Below are 15,711 nucleotides of genomic sequence, written 5' to 3' on the forward strand. Positions count from 1 at the left end.
TCTCTGGTGGACACAGTCCTGGCCAGCAGAGAAGCTGATGTCTTTTTCCTATAGTGTGCAAATGCAACCACCACTGCTGTATTGCACGGTGGCCATAACCTCTAGAAACGAGCAGTGTATGATGGGATGGAGAAATGAATCAAGCAAGCAAAGGAGACAAAATGGAGAAATCACAATACATCAGTAAGTGCCTTGTATTAAAACTTTGTCTACTTGATAAAGGCCATTTGCTGAAGTAACAACCCCTGTAGTCCAGTCTACATTTAGCAACAGACAAGAGTATAGTAAAGGATTACTGTGACCGGTTCCCAACCCCTACCCGCCCAACACTGTGCAGTAAATATATTCCTGACCACCCGGTGTCCTAAGGGATCTACTTTGCAAGGGGTAGTCCAGCCCCATACCATTTTTAACCTCCATGGAACCTGTTGGATGAAGCATACAGAAATATAATTGAGCACTATTAGGACACCTGCTATGCCAGGATGGTCACTGTACAGTAATTCAACAAATCGCGTTAACTGCCTTAACAGGTTAAGCCATCAAAATAAAGGTGGCTGTATCTTAACTGCTCTGTAACACTTGGTTTCCAGCTCCTAGGGTCCACTACTGTCTTCTCCATACTTGCAGCACCAGAGCTAAACATCCAGCACCTGTGCATATACTGCTATCCATGCTGGATATTTACCCGAGACACTTGACGTCCAGGGAAGATAGTGGTGGACCCCATGAACTGGAAATCAGTGTTAAGGAACAGCTAAGTATGCTTCACTCCACAGAGTGAGAAAGTTAAAAATTGATATGTGGTTCAACAGACCTTTAAATTAAAATCTGCACATTAAAATGCTAGAACAGAACAAATTCGATCTAGGATGCAGTTAGTGTGCATGAAAAAAGCCCAGTGATCTGTAAAGCTAAATCTCATACATAAAAAGTAGATTTTGTGCTATAAAATAACAGTAGATTTGTACACATTTTATATCCAGTCACATATACACATGTATGAATTGCATCAATATAATTTATACTTAAGCTATTTTATAAATTACTTTTCACAATGATATAAAAAAAGGCACCAGGATTCCATTTCATTAAAAAAATTTATGGTTTAAATTTTTTGGTGTATTCTTCACACTTTTCTGTGCAAAACACCTAGGTTGTAAATTGTTCCAAAAAAATAGAGTACTGCACTACAGTGCGGTTGAAATGCTCACAAGTGACCAACACAAAGTTGATCCTGCGACCATATTAGATCATAAGATTATGGCACCCTTGTACAATTCTAGTATGCTGGTTAGAATTAGGCTAAGGCTAGATGGCGACTTGTGGTCATGCGACAAAGCCGTAATGTCGAACTACCACAATCATACCTATTGTCAGTGTATGCAGTTGTGTTAGACCAGCAAGCCACCACGACAACAGTCAGGGGCTCTTATTAGGAGCAACTGGCAGAGCAACACTTACAATGTTCATGATGCACAGCCCCAAGTTGACAAAAAGCCCTAGGATGAAATCAAACATTTTGTTTCAGAAATTTCTGCAACTGTCCAATGGGGCTTCCAAAAACCTATGTGCTTGCCACCAAAATGTTATTCATGTGAATAGAACAGATTCAGTTGCAAAATTTCTACAACAAAATCTGCTGTGTAAATACCCCCTTAGACTATAATCAGACACCCGTGTTACTAGGCAGCATAAGAATTGCATAGTTACAGCCAAATCCAGGATCAGATACTAGGAAAGAAAGAAACACTCTGGTAAGGTCTTTTTTTGCTTTCCTCTGATGGGGTTCCTTTACATGCACCATTATGCTTGTGTGACCGAAGCCTTATGTTGAGACAAACATTACCCTGAGAGGTTTGTGGTATAAATTATTGCTTGAGATGTTCAGTGCAAACACAAACATAAATTTAAATTAAAATAATCATTTGCTTGGACTTCTAGTAACCATGTAACTTTGAATGACAAACAGTGAGAAAAGAGAAAATTATCCATCTGAAGAGGAGATAAGTGCTTAGTAAACTCAACACTGGACAACTTGGACTTTTTTTTGAAGGACAGTAAACTGAGAAACACAAAGCTTTGATATTACGCTGTGACATTACATAATCACATTATTGAGGCCCATTTCTCACCAGGGGTTTATACATGTAAGGGTATTGTTAAAGGAAGGTTGGCAATAACCGGTTCAATTAATACTGAAAGGTTTTAAAAATGTTGCCCCCCCCCCCCCCCATAAAGTAGTGTCCAGCTTTAGTATATAGCTCTTACACTTGCAATTTTTAGATCTGCATATTAATGCGGCTATAATTTTAGCCATAGAAACAACAAGATGACCCTTGCGAGTGGCCTCGTAATCACACAGCACAAACAGATGTATCAGGTCTTAATAAGCAGAAGAAACCGCAGATTGATGTGCATTCCAATCATATCAATAAAAGCTAAGGCACTGGAAACTGCATATTTTCTGCATGACATTAGCTACTAAACTAGAACATATACCAGGTTCTTTGAAGGGGTACCTTCATTCTGTGTTTAAATTTATTTTTTCAGGTGTTAAAAACTGAAAGCCACATATGCAGAGTCCCCAAGTCACGTTGCTTCTCTGGCCAATGTGGATGAGAAAGCAATACATTTGGATCTCTGTGGCAGTAGGATCCTGCTAAGCTCAGAGTCTTTAGGACTGAGCTCATAAACCCCTAATGTTTTACTGTGGAATCCCCTCATCGCCATTCAATTTCAGTCTTACTGGTGTGGGTTTCCTCTTGTTTTGCATGGATATTGCTCCACATTTTATGTAATATGTGGTACCCACTAAAGGAAATTATAGAACTATCCCTTAAAAACATGTTTCAAAGGGTCCATTAGAATGGGTACTGTGATTTCTCAGTCTTGAGGTCATTCATAATCTGGATCTTCAAGAAGCTTTGCATCGTCAGAACATTGATCTGCTTGAGTTATTTCACCTGTGTCTTCCAAGATGTTCTCCGCTTTCTATAAATTGGAAACAAATATACAATACATCCAATAAATATTTTAAATATTTCAGAACAGAATTGTACAAGTTTCTTGATTAAAATTGTGATCTAGAAGGGTTTGATCAGTCAGCAAAATACAATAATCTATCCATATTAAAGGGATTCTGTCAGCTAGGTTTAGCATATAGAGCCGGTTACATGTTCTGCTAGATCACCACTAGCATGTCCACAATATAAATTCAGAAAAAAAGAATATATATTCTTTTGTACCCTTCTCCTGACTGATACCGTTTAACAATGAGATCCCTCTGATGCTTTGGAAGCTCTCTGTGGACCATGGCTTTTGCTGTGGGATGCAACTAAGAAAATTTCAGGAAAGACCAACTAGAGCAGCTGAACTTTATTTGGGGTCAGGCTACATTCACACAACCGTTCCGTTTTTTGCGGTACGCAAAAAAACAGAAGCCACCCGTGTGCCTTTCTGCAATTTGCAGAATGGAAGGCCCATTGAAGAAATGCCTATTCTTGTCCGCAAAACTAACAAGAATAGGACATGCTATATTTTTTTTGCAGGGCCACGTAACGGAGCAAAGGATGCGGACAAAACACACAGTGCTGTCCGCATCTTTTGTGGCCCCATTGACGTGAATAGGTCTGCACCCGAGCCGCAAAAACTGCGGCTCGGATGCGGCCCCGAACTACGGTTGTGTGCATGAGGCCTTAAGAGGCACTTTAAATGATGGCAGGTGTATGCTGACTCCTATTTAACATGATTTTGAATGTGATTGCTTAATTCTGAACACAGCTACATCCCCAGTTATAAGAGGGTGTGCACACTTATGCAACTACATTATTTTAGTTTTTTTTGTTTTCTTCCCGCGACCTAGAAGATTTCAGTTTGTTTTTCAGTTGAGTTGTACAGTTTATAGGTCACATTAAAAGGTGGAAAAAGTTCTGAAATGATTTATCTTTGTCTAATTTTTTTTACATTTTAACAGGGGTGTGTAGACTTTTAATATATATATATATATATATATATATATATATATATATATACACATACATACACATATACATACACACATACACTCACCTAAAGAATTATTAGGAAAACCTGTTCTATTTCTCATTAATGCAATTATCTAGTCAACCAATCACATGGCAGTTGCTTCAATGCATTAGGGGTGTGGTCCTGGTCAAGACAATCTCCTGAACTCCAAACTGAATGTCAGAATGGGAAAGAAAGGTGATTTAAGCAATTTTGAGCGTGGCATGGTTGTTGGTGCCAGACGGGCCGGTCTGAGTATTTCACAATCTGCTCAGTTACTGGGATTTTCACGCACAACCATTTCTAGGGTTTACAAAGAATGGTGTGAAAAGGGAAAAACATCCAGTATGCAGCAGTCCTGTGGGCAAAAATGCCTTGTGGATGCTAGAGGTCAGAGGAGAATGGGCCGACTGATTCAAGCTGATAGAGGAGCAACGTTGACTGAAATAACCACTCGTTACAACCGAGGTATGCAGCAAAGCATTTGTGAAGCCACAACACGCACAACCTTGAGGCGGATGGGCTACAACAGCAGAAGACCCCACCGGGTACCACTCATCTCCACTACAAATAGGAAAAAGAGGCTACAATTTGCACGAGCTCACCAAAATTGGACAGTTTAAGACTGGAAAAATGTTGCCTGGTATGATGAGTCTCGATTTCTGTTGAGACATTCAAATGGTCCGAATTTGGTGTAAACAGAATGAGAACATGTATCCATCATGCCTTGTTACCACTGTGCAGGCTGGTGGTGGTGTAATGGTGTGGGGGATGTTTTCTGGGCACACTTTAGGCCCCTTAGTGCCAATTGGGCATCGTTTAAATGCCACGGGCTACCTGAGCATTGTTTCTGACCATGTCCATCCCTTCATGACCACCATGTACCCATACACCATGTTTTGACAAAGGCTCACAGTAGCCGAAACGCACGCGTCACTTTTCATTTGTATGTGACCATTAAATCTATTTGAAATTATTACTGAAGCGAGTGCTGGTCCTTACTATACCACCATGTACCCATCCTCTGATGGCTACTTCCAGCAGGATAATGCACCATGTCACAAAGCTCGAATCATTTCAAATTGGTTTCTTGAACATGACAATGAGTTCACTGTACTAAAATGGCCCCCACAGTCACCAGATCTCAACCCAATAGAGCATCTTTGGGATGTGGTGGAACGGGAGCTTCGTGCCCTGGATGTGCATCCATCAACTGCAAGATGCTATCCTATCAATATGGGCCAACATTTCTAAAGAATGCTATCAGCACCTTGTTGAATTAATGCCACGTAGAATTAAGGCAGTTCTGAAGGCAAAAGGGGGTCCAACACCGTATTAGTATGGTGTTCCTAATAATTCTTTAGGTGAGTGAATATATAGTTTTTCTGACTCAATAGAAGCATTCATAGCTATGAAAAATGTAAATTCATTGATCTGAATGTTCAAAAGGGTTCTCTTTTAAACACTTTTAGCACCCCTCAGTGTTAAAAAGCTGAGCAAACTCTTTTAGAGCCGGTTCTCACAGTTCATTTTTAATGGGAAGCAGCATTAGCTATCTTGAGGCGGAATCTCTCATTGAACTGAATGGGGAAAAAAACTGCTCCAACACACTGGTGTTAAACTTTTCCGGTATTGAGTTCCGTCCTAGGGGCTCAATACCGGAAAAAAAAAAAACTGATCAGTTTTATCCTAATGCATTCCGAATGGAGAGCGATCCATTCAGTATGCATCAAGATGTCTTTAGTTCAGTCACTGTACGGTTTTTGGACGGAGAAAATACCACAGCATGCTGCGGTATTTTCTCAGTCCAAAATTCTGTAACACTTGCTGGAATGCATTACTTTACATTGAAATGCATTAATGACCGATCCGGCCCCAAGTGTTCCGGCAAAACTGATCTGGGTTTGCGGTCTGCGCATACTTTTAAAAAATGTGAAAAAGATAAATACTGGATCAGTTTTTCCAGATGACAACCGGAGAGCCGGATCAGATATTGCAAATGCATTTGTGATACGGATCCGCATCAGTCTACAAATTGTATTCGTTTGCAGGTGACCGAACTGCCTGCGGGAATCCAACAACGCAATGTGAAAGTACTCTTAGTCCATGCCATTTTTTGTGCATTTTTTGGTGTGGATCTGTGGCAAAAACATTGATCTGAAAAATGCAGCTTTGTATTGAACAATCACCGGTAAAACAAACAAAAACAAAAAAACAATGCAAACACCGTATGAAAAAAATCTGTTTTCAAAATCCATCATGTGAACATCCCCTAACTTTGTCTCAGTTCTCATCTGAAACAATAGATGCTAACAGTAAAATGTAAGAATTTCCTAAAGTACACTTTGGATAAATCTAGATTACAACTATGTGGCGCTAAACAACTGACTCCATGGTTATATGCAATGTATAGAAAGAGGATGGTGGTGGGTTATGAAGTGTGGGACTACAAAACATTAAGGGGAATCACACAACACAACTTGGACCATGGAACATGAGCAAATGTGACAATATAATTATTAGTATTAGATTTAATATGTTAGTATAATTTTAAGCAAAGCCTCACATCCAACATTTTGAGTAGATTTGAAAAAGGAGTTGTGTGTCCCTTTTCCTCTCCTCTACATTAACAAAATTAATCCATTGTACACAGACAGATATATCATGCCAATTCTCTGAATTTAACAGTAGTATAGGAATATGTACATAAATTGTTATTTTGTTTTGATAGAGGTTCTAATGAAAAATGGTTAGCAACTGCAGAAATGAAATAATCCCCACTTGCTACAGGATTAAAAATATAAAAAAAAATTTAACCATGCAAAATGTATGAGTATTCACTAGTTGTGAAGCATGCGGTACACTAATCTAGATTAGCATTTATATTAGTGCTAAATACCCTTTTATGAGCATCATAAATGTACTAAAAACACATAATAGAAAACCTTTTTTTCCTTAAATGTATAAAAGAACAAAAAAAATGAAATAAAATAAAAAACCTTCACACATTTTGTTTACCTTGTACGCACCTATAATTTGGCTTCCAGTACCACAGTTCCATTAGAAGCAGTCAACTTTTCTTTTTGGGCTTTAGTGATATCATAATTTTCATCAAGCTTTTTATTACTACGCCAAAATAAGCAGAATTTTTCCTAAAAAATAATTAGGCTAGTTTGTCATATAGAATGAAGGGCAGAAGACAGAAGGTTAGCTATAAAATGTTACACTGTGGAAACCCACAAAGGGGGTTAACTGGATTATTAATAAATCCATTAATTTAAAGCACCGTCTGCCATTTGTAATGTAAAGATGGATTCTGATATAATAGACTGCTCATGTTTTAGATGAGCAGAAACTATATTAGTAACTTGGGGGGGGGGGGCAATATTATGGCAAACACAATTAAAGAATATTTTTTTAACAATGATACAAAGTCATCAGTTTATGCAAGTGTATCGAGATGTTTTGTGGCTTCAAAGTAGACAAAATTATGAAACCAGGTAATGCCGGTAAACCACTGGTTTAAAAAAAATATATAAAAAAAATGAATTATACTTTTTCCAACTTTACAAATTTCCATCACTCCTGTAAAGCAGATCAGATAGATTTTCAACATGATCTATAGATGTTCGTTTGTTGTGAACAAAATTAGTGCCATGACCAAATTTGGGAAGGGGTTAAAGCTCAATTTTTGCAGAATTCATTTTCACTCAATTGAAAACAAAGTTAGTACATTTAGTATAGTGTAAGGGAAAAGAACAAAAACCACGCATGATGCGGTGCAGTAGAAGCCAAAACAAAAATCACATGATAAAAGGTATACATAAGTGGGAAAACAACATGCAGAGGAAGGAAACAACATAATTCAGACAACATGATATGACTGAATGAAAGATGAAATTTTTAAACAATTTATAAATTTGTTCTCTGTTTAGTTCCTCTTATCTTTTGAGGTTCCTTTTCTAACTTAAAGGGGTTGTCCCATTAGAACAACTACTATCTATATTTGCGATTATGGAATATGTTTCATACAGTTCAAACTTCTCACCCACAAAGCTCTCCAGAGGGCTGCACCTCCCTACATCTCCCCATTCTGCCAATGATCTAAGACGAACAGCCTCATAATCTGAACCTCACTCCAGCTGTCTGTCCAGGGCAGTGCATTCCAATCAGGTTAATCCTCAACTTCCTTAGCTTTAAAATGTGCCAAACAGGTAGGCTTATTAGGGTCCATAAACTGACTCTTCCCAGTTTACCCCCACACCCCATCCTTTCTTCAGAAACAAATGTCACCTTCTTCCAGAAATCCCCACATTCAATGCACTAGCTCATGTCTGCACTACTCTATTTAGTAGAAGGATGGCTGAAACAATTGCCAAAATTGATTTTTTTTTGTGTGTCTCCTCCATATCCCAAGATTGTAAATTCTTGAGAGCAGGGCCCTCACTTCTAGTGTTTTAATTGTATACTAGGGATTAATCCTGCGATTTCCATTTTGATTTGTAAACATACAGTCTGAATTTTCAACTGCTGTGGAATATGGTGGCACTATATAAAGATCATTAATTGGATAGCAGGAAACGGGAGGGGGTGTTCAGCCAGAGCGGCCATTATAGGCCACAGTGTTAAACTGGCCATTCGCTGAGTCCAAGCGAAAGCTGCTTTCTTCTGCAATTCAAACATTTCCACTAAAGTCTGATGCAGGGCTGTTTTCTTAAACTAAAGAGCTACAGTTCTCTACAAACCAACTACACTAATTGTCAAACTTTAAAGAAAAACTATTCATAGTGGCCACTAATCCCATCATCTGATATATAGGCAAAAAAAACAAAAAAAAAAACACTGCAGAACTGCATGGGCAATGTGAACCTGCCAGAGAAATTCAGAGACCCCCCCCCCTCCCCCACTTCATGGCATTACATTTACCTGCTGTCTAAAGGATGACCAGGAAATTAAATCTTTTAACTCAAGACTGATATACTTGAAGTTTACCTTTTTTGCAAATGCAAGAACCGCTGAAACCAGTATAAAAAAGAGACCAAGGGCAATGAAGATGTATTGCAGGTAGTCAAGTACAGCAGGGAGCACAATCAGGGTGTTATAATATGTATGATACACTGGACCATCGAGATATCCACTCTGTAGGAAGCAACACAAATTATATAAACGGGAACGTCAATCACCTCTGTCTGACCTAAAACACATGTCCAGGCCGGAAGATATTTCGATTTGGACTTTACTTTTATAAATGGTGCACAAGAAAAAAATATATATATATATCTATCTATCTCATTATTATTAATCATCAATCATTCATCATCATCAATCTATCTATCTATAATGATGGGCTGCTAAAATCCACACACAACCAAAATACAAGTCTGACATTAACATTTTTAAATAAATTTTTTTTTATTTCAATATGCAAAAAGATCAACAGTCACACCACAATCACCCTGAGCATATATTCCTATTCAGTAGAAATCATTTATAGGGGGGGGGGGGGGGGAGGGGAAGAGAATAAAAAAAAACCACTTACCTCTGAAAACCACAGGATTGGAAAGATTACAGGCTTAATGTTCCCAATTTGCCTACAGATAAATTACAACATGATTATGATTATATATATATATATATATATATATATATATATATATATATATAATATATATATATATATATATATATTTTATGATCCATAAAAAAGATGGTGGCAGGGTCTCTATACATGCTCCAATAAGCTAAACATTTACATGGCTTCATCGGGGCAACAAGGGATAGATTCACTTGTCTTGTAAAAACGTGCTAAATCCAAGGTGCATGATGAGTGATAATGTTGATGCTCTGCCACACCACTACTGCTCCATATGAATGTACCCCACTAGAAAGTGGTAACAAGCCTCCTCTCTCGTCTGCCAGTCGCATGGTCTCTTAAAGGGGTTGTGTCACTTAAGAAAATGCTCTTCAATCTTCAAAGTTTACAGTATTTAGACACAAAACCTATACATATGTGGTACCGTAATCGTACTGACCCAGAGAATGAAGGGCACGCTGTAGGGACAAAACCATAAAAGAATTGCATTTTTTTCCCCGAATTTCACCCCATTTTGAATTTCTTTCCCCTACATTGTATGCCATATTAAATGGTGGCATCAGAAAGCACAACTTGTCCTGCAAAAAACAAGCACTTCTATGGACGGGGAGGGGAAAAAAAAATATATATATATATATATAAATAAATAAACTCCCCAGGAAGATAGGAAAGAAAATGAAAAAATGAAAAACCTCTATATCCAAAGGGTTAAACTTTCCATATGGCATTTGGAAAAACAAAAAGGATATAGATTGACTGCTATGAGCAAAAAACACTATGTTAAATGAGGTCCATCAGTACGGTATGGGTTGCCACATTTTTCAAAACTAAAAAGGGAAGCTAAACCCGGACATAGCCCATTCTTCATCCATTCAGCCCATATGAGTGGAGCATATCATGCTCCCCCTTGTCTTGCATTGGGCAGGCAAGGGCTGCTTAGTTTACATTTTTACACTGCCAGGCAGACGCTTCCGCCTAGCAGTGACCCCAGTGATATCACTGGCACTAATGGCCCATCTATAACGCTGCCCTAGGCTGTTTTACAGACTAGGGCAGCACTAAAGACCGTCCATTAATGCGCATGTCATCACCGGGCTCACTGCTAGGCAGATGTCTCCACCTAGCATTCCCATACAGAGACCCGGTACATCACCAGATCTAAAGAAAACGCCTTTGCCCTGTGCAAAATGCTCCACCTATTCATGCAGAATGAGGGAAGGGGTTATGTCCAGGTTCAGCTCTTAAATGAATCTTAAGTAAATACTTACGTAATGCCACTGACTCCCATGGTTAGTAAGCTGAGCTGCATCTTGATTGAACAATTCATGGGGATCCCTGTGAGCTGAAAAGATCAAACATATTAGTCAGGCTACATCAGTTAAAGTTAAGGTCCCTTTCTATGGGTAAATGATCAGGGCAATTATTGGGAGGGAACAGTCCAGATAATTGCCCTTTGTAATGGTGTCACCGGTCATCCGATGAACGAACAAGTGACTACTCATCTAGTAAAAGCATAGCTGTTGCCACAACCAAAAATCATCATTTCTGAGCAGCAGCTTGTCCTGTGTAAAACTGCAATCTGCTGCCTAAAAACAATTAATCTGTATGGGCACAAGTGATCACAGTAGCAGAGATGACTGCTGAATGTAAATGCACCGAAGATCAGACATTTGTTAGTTTTTTCACGGACAACCGCCTGCACACATTCAGCCCATGTACTTAATAACTTACAATTTTATTTATTTTACTAGTTATATAGCGTTTGCATATTCCACAGCGATTTATAGACCTCATCATTGCTTGCTGACCCTAATGGGGCTCACAATCTAAGTTCCCTAAGGGCTGTTTGACACAAGCGGATGCCGGGCGTGACATCCACTGCGTGAAAGAGCCAAGACCCGCTGCGGACAGCAGAAGCACCGAGCACTAACATGATTAATAATGCTCCGTGCCTCTTTTTACTACAAAATCACAGTGAGATAAAGTGGTCACTGATTTTGTAGTAAAAAGATCAGAGAGGCACGGAGCATTATCAATCATGTTAATGCTCCGTGCTTCTACTGTCCGCAGCGGGTCTTGGCTCTTTCACGCAGCGGTGTCTCGCACGGCATCCGCTCAAGTAAAACAGCCCTAATAGAATGTCTTTGGTGTGTGTTTGCTCTGGGTACTTTTGGTTTCCTCTCACACACACAAACCTGGGGAGAATGTTTCCTTGGTGGATTTGAACCTAGGACCCCTCATCTTTGATATCATGGAGAATGCACTGATTACACCGACTGGTTTCCTCCACTACTGGAAAACCCTTTGCATTAGGTTCCTACATTAGTCTAGATATTCAATATAATTAAAAAAAACTTTCTAGTGCTCAGGGGGCAGGGAGAAGAAACTGACATTTAACAGTATGTGGCAAATCAAGGCTGAAGATACAGCAATTGGCCTGAGACTGTACATCCACTCTGTCTAATTGAACTTGGACACTATAATACTTTTGATCTAGACTACATTGTGAAATTGTACCACTCCCAATCATTGGGAGCAAAAAAAAAAAAAAAAAGAAGGGAGAAGTTTGTGACATATTAACAGTATACGATGGAAAGGTCTGATAGGTGGGGGTAGGGTCTACTCCTGGGATCTCTACTGAACTGGGGCGGTGACATTTGTATGGTAATCTCCTCTGCAGTTCACTGGAGTTACCAAAAACATTGTTTCTCAAACCACAACAGACAGAAAAGTGTACGCACAGTCACCCGTCCTGTCTCTCCCCGAGTGCAAAACAGAGAGGAGTCCCAATATATAGAGGGGCCAGCCTGTACAGCCCTGCAACAGAGCAGACAGGCAGTGGATTTGGAGCCTTGTGTCACAAAAGACATGGGTGCTATGAATTTGGAAATTAGCACATACTTTTGGACCTATAAATGACAGGTGTTAAAGGTGGGCACTGACTTTAAAGAGGTGGTTTGGGATTTTTAAAAATGTAGCCAAGAATAGGCAAATAATGATAAAATAACATAAATCCAACTCCCGTGCTGCCTCCAGGCCTACTGATAAGACATCACATAGATGCATGATGTGACCGCTGCAGTAATGGACGGACCACGGGAGCAGCGAGGGATTAAGAGAACATTCATAGTAAATAAATATCTGATGCTTGAAGGTAGAGCCATATTCAGATTCAAACAAGGTCATCACCACAATGCGATTAGATAGGTCCAACTAACGGCTCTTCTGTGCAGGCCAAATATTGGGAATGAATGTTTGTAGGAACATTCATTCCAGATAACTGCCCCATATAAATATGCCACACCCGATTAATGAGCACCTTGTTGTTTAATCGGGTGCAAGCATAGTTAATTTGGAATCCAAAAATCATTGTTTTTGAGCAGCATATTGGCTTGTGTAAATAATGATCCTCTGCCCAGAAACAATGAACCTGTAAGATGAGTACCTGCAGTAGTGAAATGCCGTTAGTAATGAATTATTGGGAGCATTCGGCTAATGCCTGTGCACAGGAGCATACCTGCCATAGTGGCAGACCATGGGACTGCTATGGGGCCCAGTCTTAGTTGGGATCATCTCCTACTGGAGGTGAAAACAACTATAAACAAATGAGGCAGTGGAAAAATTGCCCAAGGGTCATTGAATAGGGTTTAGGCAGAAACCCTTCTGTCCTGTGGGGGGGGGGGGGGGGGGGGGCTTGTTTTGATCTTTGCTATGGGGCCCTTACTTCTCTATGTAGGCCACTGCCTGTGCATTAGCCCATTAAAAAGGGAAGGTTTTTCCTATCTAATTTAGGAATAACCAAAAAGGAACCTAAACCAAAAATGTATTTTTATCATGCTACATAAAAAATAAAAAAAAAATATTTATAACTGTACTTAGCCTTACCCATAGCATGATTAAAGCAAATTTGTGCTGCTCCTGCGGAAAACATAATTTACAGACAACTCCTTATTAGTACCGTACATGCTGAAGTTACCTTAAAATACTCCCATGTAATAGAAATGTGATTATCTCAAGGGCCTGGTTCTTGTCCAGAAAACTGAACTAGCCTGAGCCAATTTGTAGCTTGATTAAAAATATCAATACTAATTTTTTTCACAGAACACCCTTATTATAGCGACTGAACCGAGAAAACAACTTAAAAATTTGTTATGTGTCAGCCCCGTGACAATCTATTAACATTTAGTTTAGCAAACCTGGCATTCACCAGTCATGTATGCCATCAAATATCTGCCAAAAGGTCTTCTCCAAGTAGGTTTGTGAAACCGTTATATAAAAATATATATTTCATTCTTCTGTATTTTCTGCAATTGTCCCTTCAGTCATAATGCATGGGATTACAGTATGGCAGACAACGGTGCATACAAGCCGTATGCTCGGATGGTTCCATTGCAGACATTGGTCACAAGAGTATATGTCCAGTCTCCATTACTACATACCACTAACTAATGTACCTGTAATGTGTTAAAAATGTAAGGTACCATAAAAAGTTAATAAAAATAAAAATAAAAAAAAATATGAAAATGTCCGTAAATCAAGAGTTAAAGCAGCACTCAATTACTATACAAAATTATTCATTAGAGAATCTGATTTTCAGTTTTGTTAATGCAGCAATGTATTTGTAAAGTACAAAACAAGTCGTGTACAGTTGACAACATATTCAGAGAAATTTAAGCCTTGCCCCCAGGTTCACAAAGAAACACTCACTTTGGGGTAAATTTGGGACTGTTGGCAACTATGGTAGAGAAGTCATAAGCTGCAACTTCAAAAATCAAGTTGTAAAACTCATTACGAAGAAGCCAAATTTTGTTACTGCGGTGCTATTTTGCAAAAAATTACTACCAAAACAAAAACAGAAAAATTGCATATAGATGTAATGGGTGGGGGCAGATGTGCTCGAGACACCCTGGACACTTAATGAGAGCAGACAGGGTGCAGGGAACCCAATTCAGATATGTAATGCACTGGCCGTCCCAAAAATAGAGGAACCCATAGTTTGGGAAGGGTTGTGACAAACCCTTTAGGTTGAGAGATTTTCCAGGCTCCAAATATTTATGACTCAGGATAGGTCATCAATATCCGATCAGTGGGGATCAGCTGTTCTCGGCAGCTACCGTAACTAGCACTTGCTTTGGAGTGGGAACAACAGCTCTGTTGAAAGTGCTAGTTCTAATGAAAACCAATGGATGTAGGTGTGCAGTGTAGGAGCCCACCAATCCAATATTGATGGCCTATCTTAAGGACAGGAGCCTGGAAAAACTAGATTTTTGTACTCATCGTAAAATTTGTTTCTCTTCCATTCATTGGAGGACAGGCATTTACCAGGGGTATAGCTGTTGCCGCTAGGAGGCAGACACTAAGCACACAAAGTGTAAGCTCCTCCCTCTTCAGCTATATCCCTTTCTGCAGGGACAAAGCTAAATCAGTTTAGTGCAAAAGCAGTAGGAGAAGCCAGACACAAGAAAATTACATTATGTACAAACCCAGAACCACACAGGCCCGAAAAAGGCCCATAAACAAAAAACTGGGTTGGAGCTGTGTCCCCCATTGAACGGAAGAGAAACAGATTTTACGGCGAGTACAAAAATCTAGTTCTCATCTGTCTCATTGGACGACACAGGCATTGACCATGGGACGTTCCATAACAGTCCCAGAGGGTGGGCTTAATTTCAACCCCCTGCCAATCAGAGAACCGCTGTCTGCAAAACTATGCCCCAAAGAAGCGTCAGAAGATGCTAAGGTGTGCACTCTGTAAAACTTGGCAAAAGTATGCAAAGACGACCAGGTCGCCGCCTTACACACCTGAAGGGCCGGAGCCCCGTGATGCACCGCCCAAGAGGCCCCCACTGCCAGAGCTGAATGAGCAGTCACCCGGAAGGGCGGGGACCCAGTCCTAACACGGTACGCTTCCACAATAGCCAAACAAATCCATCTGGAAATGGAAGTCTTTGATGCTGCCAGCTCTCGTCTCAGCCCCTCCGGAATCACGAACAGGGAATCGGTCCGCCTAAAAGATAGTCTGGGACAGATAGATACGCACTGCACGATACCACCTTCGGCAAGAAGGACTGCACAGGGCGAAGAACCACCTT

At 39.8% G+C, this 15,711-nt stretch overlaps 1 protein-coding gene across 3 annotated transcripts in view; it reads right to left on the bottom strand.

The window, feature by feature from the left end:
- Positions 1 to 1,765: 1,765 nt before the first annotated feature.
- Positions 1,766 to 15,711, bottom strand: part of SCARB1 (scavenger receptor class B member 1) — an 83,959-nt gene continuing 70,013 nt past the window's right edge. Inside the window, exons 9-13 of one of the 3 annotated variants that reach the window (XM_040416222.1) lie at positions 10,888 to 10,961; positions 9,566 to 9,617; positions 9,019 to 9,165; positions 7,056 to 7,178; positions 1,766 to 2,994 (exon numbers count right to left, since the gene is read on the bottom strand). In XM_040416222.1, coding sequence (XP_040272156.1) covers positions 7,056 to 7,178; positions 9,019 to 9,165; positions 9,566 to 9,617; positions 10,888 to 10,961 — 396 coding nt within the window. In that variant the 3' untranslated portion in view covers positions 1,766 to 2,994. Of the gene's footprint in view, positions 2,995 to 7,044; positions 7,179 to 9,018; positions 9,166 to 9,565; positions 9,618 to 10,887; positions 10,962 to 15,711 lie in introns of all 3 variants that reach the window. The other 2 variants (XM_040416223.1, XM_040416225.1) reach the window with 2 other exon arrangements.

This window comes from Bufo bufo, chromosome 2 (assembly GCF_905171765.1).
Source record: "Bufo bufo chromosome 2, aBufBuf1.1, whole genome shotgun sequence".
NCBI lineage: Eukaryota > Metazoa > Chordata > Amphibia > Anura > Bufonidae > Bufo > Bufo bufo.